Below are 12,112 nucleotides of genomic sequence, written 5' to 3'. Positions count from 1 at the left end.
CTTTTTTTTATTCTCGCTTTTTCCCCGAACGTCGCGCGCGACGTACGGGAAGGCAGGGCTAAAAATAAGGTAGGGGTTTGTGGTTGTGGGTTGCGGAGCGCCGGGTGCATTGGTACTGCCTACATATTGGTAGGGGTGGTATGTTAATATGTCCAGGTACTTTTTTCGATGCTGCTAATGTTACTCAGGTACATTGGAGTACCAGGCCGCCGAGGGGAGCAAGAGCAAGCAAGCAAGCAAGGTGGGTAACATTTGCAATATTTGCATTTTGGGAGGGGGGTTTCGTGTCTTGGCTTATCGATTAGAATCTATTCCGGGTCATCCCCATTTGATGGATGGATAGAAGCGTTAAAGAAGACTGCTCCGCCACGTTTGTTTGGGGGATCTAAAATATCAGAAACGAAACTTACCAATATTTAGATTTCGAGATCTAAAAAGAACATATAGATAGATGCTCGATTAGTAGCCATTTGTTATCAGTCATTATTTAGACGCAGCAGGGCCCAATAGACAAAAATATAATGGGAACGCTGCTAGAATAAGCACTTTCTATTCACCACCAAGTGGCGCAGGAACAGGATCTCTATCACTAATGGGGCTGGGGAGGAGGTGGTTCAGCAGGGGAAAGAGAGAGAAAAGGAAAAAAACGCTGGACCAGTAGGAACTCGCAGTGCCCCACAGACACTTTTTTTTTTGCTGGTCTACTCTTAGGTTTCTTTACTTTTTCGGGAATATGGCAAGAGAGTAGAGAGGACGAAAGTAGAGTACCTAGAGCAGACCGGGCTTTGTTTGGCTAGACCTAAAGAAATCTATCATGGTATCCCTCCCCTCTCTCCTTTATGTGATGTGATGTATGTGCGTATGTGATCGTGTGTGTGTGTGTGTGTGCGTGGTTCGTGGGGTGGGCCATCGAGAGACATACAGCTGCCAGCAACCTCTCTCTCTCTCTCTCTCTCTCTGTGCCTGCTCCCCCCAGCCCACCCATCCATCCCCCCTCCAACACCCACCCCCCCCCCCCCCCCCAGCCAGGCCTGAGTGTATAAGACTGCACTGCACCTCCGCTCCATTTCCCCCCTCCCTTCTATCCACACATCTTGATCTGTTTCTGTTTCTGTCTCGTCGCTCGCTGAACTCACTACTCAATACTTTGTTATATATACTCATATACTCAGTTCTAATCAAATCAACTCTACCTACCACAACAACAACAACCAACAACAAGCAGTCAAGATGCAGTTCAAGTCTATCATCGCCTCCTCTATCATCGCCGTCGCCGCGGTCTCTGCCCAGACGACGACTGGCTTCCCCGCCAACTACCTAGGCTCCGCCGCGGTCATCAACGATAACCCCGTTGGCACAACGTAAGTCACTGATACCCAATCCAATCCCATCCAATCCAATCAAGCCCGCACTAACACCCCGCCCAGTTACTCCGCAACCTTCGATGGCAATGTCACTGGTACAATAACCTTCACCGCCAACACCAACGGCACCGGCGTCACCGTCGATGTCGCTCTCAAGGGCTTCAAGGACGCCACCGGTCCCTTCAACTACCACGTCCACGACCAGCCCGTCCCCGCCGACGGTAACTGCAACGGCACCCTCGCCCATCTCGACCCCTACCAGCGCGGCCAGACCCCGGCTTGCGACAAGACTGCGCCAGAGACCTGCGAGGTCGGCGACTTGTCTGGCAAGCACAACGCGATCCCCAACACTAACGGCTCTCTGAGTATGTTTTCTCTCTCTAACGTGGAATGTGGGGAAGGGTAGAATGCTAATTGGTTGATTATAGTCGAGTTCCACGACAGCTACGTCGACAACTACATCTCCACCAAGTCCGGCATCGGCGCCTTCATCGGTAACCGCTCCGTCGTCATCCACAAGGCCGGCGGTGGCCGCTACCTCTGTGCCAACATCACTCTCAGCACCAGCGCCAGCAACACCTCTACGCCTGTCTTCCAGAACGATGAGAGCGCTGCTTCCAGCTTTGGAGTCTCGTCCGCGCTTGCGCTTGGTGGTATGCTTGTTGCTGCTGTCTTCGCCCTCTAAATGTGCAATGGGATGGAATGGGTATGATGGGGAGGAGGGAGTGGGTGGGAGGGGAATAGTTATGGTGGATGAAATATAGAAGTCTGTTTTTAATGGGTTGTAATGTTTCCCCTCTCCCCCGCGGCGGCCTCTTTGTGGGTGTTCTCTGGTGGGTTGGATGTGGCTTTTTTTTTGTTGGTCAATTCTGAAGAATTGATTGATGGGGGGCTACGATAACTACTACTGAGGATTCTCCACGCCAACATGGTCTTTCACCAAATACAACGTGCAAAGTTTGTACAGTTTTTTCTTTGTCTTTTTTTCTCGAGTACCGTGAGGAGGACGGGTGGTCAAGTAACATGGTGTTTTGTGCTTTTTTTTCTGTGTTTACATTTTTTTATTTTGGGCTCGGGTTGTCTTTTTTTTTGTATATTACTTCTTGTTGCATGTAACTGGCGAAATCCTTTTTTCCCCATCATCTTTCTCTGCGTGCCAGAGAGGGTGTTTAGTTACTTGAAATGTGAGCCGTACTACTACGTATACCACTACCAGAAGCTCCAATTTCCATTATCGCCGCCTTGTACCCCTCTACTTTAACCTCACAAGTGACGCAGTGTCTTTAAGCTTACTTACTCCCCACCGTACCGTATGCGCGACAGCCCTCCTCCAATTTGGCCATTAGCAATCTACCTTATTCCCTACGAGGTAACCCTACGCTACCCATAATTGCGATCTTCCACGGTTGTGGAGCCAAGACCGGGTTGGCTGTAGCTGCTTTCGGCGGCACCCCTGACCCTTTCTGGATGTGATGGCTGAACCCTGTGCGACGATCACTACATATTGGGCAGGGTAGAGTGGTCAACAACGCTGACGGCCCTAATTTCCGAGATGAGGGCGACTGTGCCTTTTTTTATTATTTGCTTTTTGGGGTTCCCTTTTCAGCGTTTTTTTCGCTAAGAGGAAGTGAGGTTTAGAGCGGGTGTTTTTTTGTTATTGTTTGTTTTGTTGTTGGGCCAAGATGGGACGACGAGGGACGAGGGGGTAGTAGAGGCAAACACTCTCAATCTTCAAACTTAAGATTCTGGTCGTGTATGTCATTTCTGAGCTGCCAGCTGGTTGGAATTAAGAAACGCCTCCTCTGCCTCCTATCGGTAGGCAGCCCAATCGCGACATTGACATTGCACACAGTGACGACTGCCCCAGCTAGCTGAAGATCAGAGTAAATGTATTGGGTGCGCCCTTCCTTGGTTGTGCAATTTTACTCATGCAGAAAAAGTGAAAGTTTTTCTTTTCGTTCAGCACACAATTTAAACCCCAGCCAAAACCCCAACGGTACCTGCTTAGGATACTGTATGCATCGTCATATTTTGTGTTCATGTATGTAGGTACATGTACACATCTAATCTAGAGGCTGGGCAGGGCAACGAGCTCGAATGAGTCCAGGAGTAGAGTACATACCTATGTGGTAAAAAAAAGTGCATGGACGATGGGGCAGGAGAAATTGTTCCCATGACCGTACGTCCGGCCCCATATTAGATCCCGACCGACCTACCCGACCCGACTCATCCGAGTGAGCGACTTGCTTTGACTCTTGGTTGGAGAAACATCGTGGCCCCCCCCCTTCCCTAGATAGATACAGACACAGCCATGGCCATGGCCATAGCGGGGCGTGTATCGCAGAATGGGTGTCCCATTCCATTCCGCATTAGTGTTCAACTCCATAAGTCTATAAATATATCATTACCCCTCTCTACATGCCGACTACCCACCTACACCAGTACTCGAAGTTTCAAACTACTCTAGAAGCGTGTAGAACAAGAACAAGGAAGGACCCCTACCGCATAAGGGGAGAACATGAAACGTTAGCGGCTCGGTGCTAAGCTTTTTGACACGTTACACCACGCGTCCAGGGCCCGGTCCGTGCGTTATTTTAGGCTCCGGTCTGGCGGTTTGGTTTTGGTTCGGGGCGGTTGCGGGTTGTGGGTGGGTTGTGGGTGGGTTGTGGGTTGTGGGTTGTGGGTTGCGTTGTTTCCTGTTTCCTGGGACTGCGAGTCGATGCCGGTCATGGTACATCACTCGATCGGGGCTGGGTAGTTGGGTGGGTGGGTGCTTGCGCAATGCAATGCAATGACATACGCGGGGGTAATCAGTGATCACTGAGGTTTCATGAATTCGAAGACGAAGCTGGTTCGCTGTTGGGCGTGGGAATGGGTCGATGCCACGGATGGTTGAAGACGGATGCAGGAGATGTAGAAGGTAGGTAGAAGTACATATTGTAGTCCGCATATCCGTACGGGGAAATGCATCCGCCACCAGCCAGGTGAGTGTTGATGCTCTCGGCGAGGGAGTGGCTTGCTCATGATTATGAGGCTGCCTAAGGCTCGAACATCAACACCTAGAAGTATTGGGAACCTTCTCTAGTACATTATATGCTGTCCAAGTCGGATTACACATCACGAGGCAGCCAGCCAGGCCAGCGAGTGATTTCCGTTACGTACTTGAAATACTCAGGTTCGTTCGTTGTATGTGCCTGTAGGAACAATTGTTTCGAACTTTTCCCCATGCCAAGTCCGAGCACAGGACGTATAGGCCAATAGAGTAAGATTGTTGCCTGACGGATTGATAGGCTCATTAATGCTAACGACAGAATAGCTGATTTGCCAGTAACACTCAGTCACGCTAGACCAGCCAGGCGAATCGGAAGGGCCGTGGCGAGGCAGGAAATCGAATGGTGGCGTTTGATTTTTCAAGCCACTTTCCACGCCAAATATATACCCAAAGTGCAAAGACGTGATCATGAGTGATTGTTGACTGTGTAGACTGATTATTCCCATATCCGACAGCTAGATAGCTAAACGGAGGAAGGATAGCAGCCTGGCTAGTGGATGGATGGTTAAACTACATGTATTAATATATACATGTATCGTACATACATACTATGTAGATCTATACATATATCCTGTATACAACACGTGCTGTCACCCTATTCTTACGGAGGGCCCGCGCTCTCTCTTGCCTGCCGACAGCTTCCATGCTTCTGCAATCAATAATAATCGTCCCCTCTGATCCGGTAGCTAGCTATTCTTTAACTGAGCTTTGGCACAGTCGAATTAATATGATGCTCCTTATCTACGCCTTCCCGTATGATGAGAAAAGAACGATGAGAAGCAAAGCAAGGAAGACAGAAAAGAAGGAAGAATTAACGAAAGCGGGGCTAGGTCAGTCAGTCCGTCAATATGCAGCCTCCCCAACTAGCCAGCCAGCCAGCTACCTAGCGTGTACTCGAATATCTCCACCCCACCATCCGCGCGTTGTGACTCTTCAAGACACTTGTGTCTCTACGTGTCATCACTTGAATGTAAACGTAGCGCCATAGGATCCTGGGAAAGCAGCACAACAGATACTGAAGCAATTAATAATTTACACGTGAAAAAAGTCGAATCGCCAGTTTACCATGTGTCAAAATACCCTTTTGAATTTTTTGTATACATACACTATTGCATAGAAATTCATAAGCCGGTGTTTGGTGATTTTTTGTCACGCCATATACGTACTCCTCGGGGGGAGGTGAAACCAAGGCGCTACAATAGCTTTTATGTGGGATAGTTACGAGTGATAGTTTGTGTTTTGATTTATTTTTGATGTATGCCATAGCAAATAGATTGATTTCGTCTTTTTCCGTGTTTTTGCGGTGCGAAAAACTTAAGCTCTCTGTTTCTGAATAGCCAGTTAGAAGAAAAATGGATCCGACCAAGTTGTTGGGAAATCTAGAGCTTTTAGTTGCTTCGACAGCTTATAAATGGCGAAAACATCGTCATGAATGAAACTAGAGATGCTTCTTATGCGCTCTGTATGGGGTAGGAAATATGTGGTGTATCATACTGTTAATTAAATGCTATCGTATCAGCCATATCCTTCCAGTCACCACAGGTACGAGAGCAAGAACCAAACCCCCAAACCACAAAAAGGGCTAATCACTCCCAGGACTACGACGATCCTCGCCCGCAGACAGAACAAATCTTAATTCCTGACGCTCTTCCACACCCATTGCGACTCGCTGATGGTATGATATATTTTTTTTTTGTCTTCTGACTCCCAGTATTTAACAGACCCCACACAATCTCCAGAGCTGCAGCACCCGCAACGAAAAATTCACGAGTGATAGCCCATGATGCACACCCAACACCGACATCTGATGTTAACCAGAAGACCAGACAGATGCGGCCGAAGAACCCTGGAAGCTAACGAGATGACATCCGGCATTCTAGATGTGCAGATTTATCCACCCCCACACGTAACTAGTCCCAATACCGAATCCTCCTGCAAGATGTTGGTCGGAGGGGTATGGTACTGGTAAACCGCGAATACACCCGTTGAAGCCGATTCGCGCGTGGAGCTGCGGTGAAGAAAATAGGATCGTTCCCGGGTCCCGACTATGTGGGGGTTTTGTCGGACCTGCGTACCGGCAGATCCATAGTGCAATCTCTCGACTGCTTGACCAGATGAGGTGTCGGTCCGTCCAGTAACTATCAGGTCACATTCCCTTCGGTGTGTACATACGCACACAGGCTACAGTTCCACACCCGGGCTGTGTTGATCCCCGCACAACCACGAGTCCGGCTGAGGTCAGACGAGACCAGCAGCCGAGCCTTCGCTGGGAAGATCTACCCGCACAATGCGCACAATGCACATATGTAACCTCGACTCAGTTTAGCGATCCAATGAATCCTCCATGCGGCGCGGGCGTCCCGGTACCTACTGTTGTTGCGCATGGGTCGGAATAATCGGTTTGCGTCTACGTCTGATCACCGCTGCCGGACGGCAGCCACCATCGGGTGACATCGACGTCCCCGGCCCCTATTCGGCAGATTAAAAAAATACGCAAAGAAACTTTAATTCTTGCTCTGCTACTGAGTACGGATGACTCGAGGTGAAAATCTTGAAATCATAAATTATCACTCGAAAGCCCTCATGATTAGACTGGCCGCGCTTGTTCCACTACCAGGCGACAGGTATCTCAAGATCCTAGCCTATGGAAGTCAACCCGGAGCTAAAGATAGTGTCTGGGACAAACAATATATAGTCGCCACAAGACCGAGTAAAATATTGAATACCCGGGGGTCAAGCAGATATGCACCGCATGCACCATGTATGGACGAGTGCCACTCCAGCCGCCGGACCCTGCGGTAAATGGCCTAGATAAACCATCATTTGCTCGAACAGAACGCGGCTTAACTATTTACCATCCGGCAGGATCATACTAGGTTTTCTGGATATCCAGAGTAGCTGCCCCACGGCACCCGCCTTCTGTGGTGACTCGCTCTAGCCATTGACAGCTACGGCCTCCCTCGCTCCCTCCGAGGTACAAGACGTCGAGGAGTCGGGTGGGTTTCGCAACCGCCACAATTCGGAAACGTGGTGGATAGCCATTACCTGATGGTTCCTGAAGCGGAAAAAGGCCAATTCCTGCTTTTGGAACTCGGCGTGGAAAAGGTCGTTTAACTCTATACCGCGCTCTATGATCAGAGAAGAGCCAGGAAAGTGGGGGGTGGGATAAACTACCTCCCATGGGATGAACGGAAAGCCTAAAGCCCCCCATTCAGTAACCAAAACTGACAGAAGTATCCCCGCTCTTGGATTGCCCATGACAGGTCAGGGAGGGGCGTATCAAGGGATCTTTGGTGTTTACGGTGGTGGGTTGGTATCTGAGACAGTTCAAGCTATTTAGGACAGATGTAGAGCGAGCGTTAGTATGATGGCTATAGACCTCATATGTTGCACTGGTTCTGGCGGAGATTTGTGCGAGGATCCAAAATGGACGAGATAGTTATATGACAAGACGCTTCCAGTTATTGCTGGTAAGTGTAGGGAGTCGTTAGTACATGTAGTTATAGCTATATGCACAGCTGTACAATAGAGATTAAGGGTGCCGTGGCGAAGACGTGGTATTATCATAACGCTAAGGGAAAGCTAGTAGAGGCTCCCTCCAAACCTCTTATATAATAGAATCATCATCTATGATACTTCTATCGAAATGCTTCTCACAGCTACGCAAGAGATAATGCATAACTTAGCAAGCAATTGTTAGAACTACTAGCAATCAATTGATCAACTAGGTCGTCGTGACGAATCACCAGACGAGCACAAAACAGAAAGCGGGGCGGGGGGAGGGGCAACCGAGTGATATTCCGTGCGCGAATCAAAGTATAGTAAGTGAACGAACCTTTGGTTAGTGTCTCGGTGCTATGTAGGCTTAGGACTTTATTGAATTTGGAGGTCCGAGGGTGCTGTAGTTGGTTTGTATGGGATAGGTGATAATTGGGGGAAACCTCACGAGACGAGAGTTAGGGAGATTTGGTAGAAGGGTATGCTTTAATTCGGTCTGGATCCCATACTCCATTCATTGAAGGACTACTAATTAACTAGCTGGCCGGTGTTATATATATATTTCCCGAGATAAGTTTGGTATTAACTTCTTTCATACACAGTTTGAATCGTTATAATGATTGCGAGCATTAAACCAGATCCAAATCGAACCAGCAAATCAACTTTTCAAATGTACCGTACTACACACTACCTTATGCTCCTAAGTATTATCGATCGACTATAACTCTAGCTACTACTAATACATCTTTTGAGGAGCATAAACAAAACATCGATACGGGTCAGCGTGTTTGATTAATAAGAGATCTCGATGCTCTAACATACGTACCCAACCACTCCTTTTGAAAGCGCCAATCATGGTAAAAGAACAGTATCTGACTAAAATTATCAATCCCCTTACCTTTAGACGGCCGTTTATTCGCATGACCCCAGGGTAATTAATGCTTGTCAATCCAATACAACCGCTTTTTTTTCCTTCACCGGACCAACTTCCTTTCCTCCTCCTGCTCCTTCTGCTCCTCCTCCTACTCCTCCTCCTCTTCATCAAATTCCTCGAGCTCCTCATATCCGTCCACCATCCAATCAAAACTCTACCTAACAACCCAACCACAGCTCTTTTCACTCCACTCAAGAAAAATTCTCGAAACTGAGGACGGGGGCTGGCAGCTTCACCCAGCCCTGCTCTTGCAGCCTTACCGGCCGCGAGTCGGTTAAAGCACGTATTGCAGCCTAACGATCACCGGTTGCATGTTCGTGATGGGTAGGTAAATTTTGGCCTCACTGTTTTGATTGGGTTCCAAACCATGAGCACTCTTGGAGAGTGCTTACCCCCCCCCTCCCAGGCATACTTCTGCACACCGCAACCTACATATGAGTCTATGCAAGATCTACTCATAGAATCATACTACCATCTAGGCCCCCCCCCCACGTAACAGCCCCTCCCATATGTATGTGCAGTCAATATTAACAGCGAGATATCATATCGATTTACGACGCATCACAAGCCAATTGCAACCAAAACTATTCACCTACCAAACCAGCACAAACCCCAGCCCCACCCCCACCAAGAAGTCCCGATATAAGACTCCGGGCGGAGTTTTAGATTGTCGGCGACATGGACGGATCCGGCCGCCAATGATCGGCGGAGTGTGTGTCTATGTACAACATCGGGCGGCGCGGCGGTTGTCTTGTGATCGCCGTAGCTAGTTACGGTGTGGTGAGTCACTCGGGTCGATAAGGTTTTTCTTTCTTCCATTTGCCTTTTGTTCCTTGCAGAAGAAGAAGGAAGGAGGAGGAGAAAGGGCGGAGGTACTGGCTGGATGGTAACAGAAGTAGGTTCGGATATCGATCTGGTCGGGCTGTGGAGAGTGTGTACATACCGCCAAATTCTGTTGGAAGAGACCGGTACTCTATGCAGATCACAGAAGAATAGAGTATTTGATGAGCACTATCTCTGCTCGTAGAAATAATTAAGTGCACGTGTTTGCGTTATTGGATATCATTATCCTGCTCCCAGCCTGGATGTGACACAGCAAATTTGAGAAGTCGAGCATCTGGTTGCGACTCTGGCGAGGGCTTCTCATTTCCTGTGGTGACCAAGATCTACCACGATCAACATCTCCAATCGGACAGAAATCCGCCGCGATTCACGATACCAAAGCACCGAGTGATACAACATGATGGCACTTAATTTCTCAAGGAGTACACATTTAGTTAGCGCCATAGTTACATAATCAATAGGTATCTCACTCGGGGGCTGCGGGCTAGTTCCTGCGGCGTTACTGTGACGGGGGAGGCACAGAGCGGGTATATCAGTTCGGGTCACCAGGAGCTCTGAGTAGAGTTTTGTACTTCGGGTATAGAGGGTCAGTCTGTATAAGTGACGACGGGATTATGCTGCGAAACCTTAAGCCATGGAATCTAGTATGCAGGCATTTCCCTCTAAAGCATGTACTAGGGTGAGGGTAAAGCCTGACGATACTAGAGTGAATTGTGATGCGGCAACAGGACATCTCACCCTCGTCCTCGTAGTGGTACAGCACAGTGCGACATATATCGGTTGCGCGTTGCTTTTTCCGACTCACAAGTCTCTGCTTTTCCTAGTGCTTCGCCCCTGACGATATTATATTACTGATCATGATAGTAGCACATGATACATTAGGTGACAGTAGTTTTAATTCTTTCGGGATTTCGATCACCGGTTTAATGTAGATTAGCAACTGCAGGAACCGGAGGCTATAGAAGATCTTAAGGCTTCTACCCGCAATAAATCACCGCGTTGCTTTCCAACGGCCACGGGAAATTTTTTTCACAATCGTCGATCCCGTTGGGCATGAATGTGTTTTCCTCAGGCCAGGGTCAAAAGTGCCGATAGGCATTATACAGAACTACCAGATCCGTGACTGATGCCATGGCCAGTTATCATGGGATACTACTCTACACAACCACAAAGTGCACATATATGTAGAGCGCATTTGAGACATCGATGCACGCACGTACGGGTACCAAACCCGGCCGAGCGGGGGTGGGGCGGAGGTGGTCATACCCTCAGAAACCTTTTTCTCAGACCGGTGGACATTTGAACAGACCCGCATAGCCCACTTTGCCCGCCCTGCCTAAGTTGAAATTGCGTCATCTGTGTGGGGAACATTAATAAGACATTCATATAGGTATTCTGCGCAGGGTGCACGCAGGGCTGAACCGAAGTCGGACCGTTAAGCAAATATTCCGGATTATTCTGGAGTGTCAGTGTCGAGAGTAAGTAGGCTGTCCCTTCTTTTTTTGGTCGAAAATAGACAGCTACAGGTCAGACGGAAGGCGGCGTCTGCTTCTCGGAGAATTACTCTGACCAAGGCCCATGATGTTGTTGGCTTACTAAGTAGCAATCCGGCGCACCGTCTGACAATATCATTCCCTTGTTTCCTCCTTCCCCTTTCTTATGCCTCATTGAACTTTGTGACCCAGCGATATCGTCTGACCTCCAGCCTCCACCAGGCTATGCAAAAGGTCAAAGTCGGACAAGAAGAAGAAATGTAACCCCACAGATCCGTGATCGACCTGGATGTACCTACATAGGTATTGTACCTACATAACATGGACCTCGCTTAATGCCGTATCGGAAGCCAGGCGAGTCTAAATGAAGCGTGGTAGAGCCTTTGACCGAGTGCGTGCGCAGCCTTGATGTTCGCACGCGCGGGATGCAAGGACCAAAGGTACGGCGGGGTTTTAAGGCCCGTACCGTGGAATAAACTATTGTACCAAACTTCCAAAGGTGCCATGCGACCTGTTATCGGGCCAATCGATATGCTTGCCGATCCTATGCTAAATACCGACCTCGACCGACAAGGCTGGGGCTATGATGGAGGAATAGAGTAGAAGTGGCATATGATATGCGCTCATGATATGCACCTCGTGTCCATCTGGCAGTGCATTATTCCGACTGAAACTGCTACAAGCCATCTTGAGGTTACTCGGCGAATACTGTTCTGTTGATGGTCTTTTGCACTTCTCTCGGCAGCTACCTAGGCCTAGGTAATCGCACTCAACTCCGATCCAAGATGCGGTGCGGCGTCAATAGGCGCTCTATGTATCAAACTTCGTGCCTCATTATGCCTCAAATATAGTGCAGTGTCTAAGCAAGGCTTCGGCGCGACTTCGCGCAAGAATCGACAGGTGGCTCAAGAATGGAGAATAGCCTGGT

General features: G+C 48.7%; 1 protein-coding gene across 1 annotated transcript; it reads left to right on the top strand.

Moving 5' to 3' along the window:
- Positions 1 to 1,230: 1,230 nt before the first annotated feature.
- Positions 1,231 to 2,049, top strand: H6S33_010036 (uncharacterized protein; the record flags this gene model as incomplete). The annotated part of the gene is made up of 3 exons (XM_044841377.1): positions 1,231 to 1,361; positions 1,428 to 1,729; positions 1,793 to 2,049. The coding sequence occupies 3 exons, from the start codon at positions 1,231 to 1,233 to the stop codon at positions 2,047 to 2,049; spliced, it is 690 nt and encodes a 229-aa protein (XP_044697179.1).
- Between the last annotated feature and the right edge of the window lie 10,063 nt (positions 2,050 to 12,112).

Source organism: Morchella sextelata (genome assembly GCF_020137385.1).
Source record: "Morchella sextelata strain SCLS chromosome Unknown scls_4, whole genome shotgun sequence".
Classification (NCBI taxonomy): Eukaryota; Fungi; Ascomycota; class Pezizomycetes; order Pezizales; family Morchellaceae; genus Morchella; species Morchella sextelata.
Note: the sequence above shows the minus strand (reverse complement) of the source record. Positions and strands in the feature narration are given on the sequence as shown.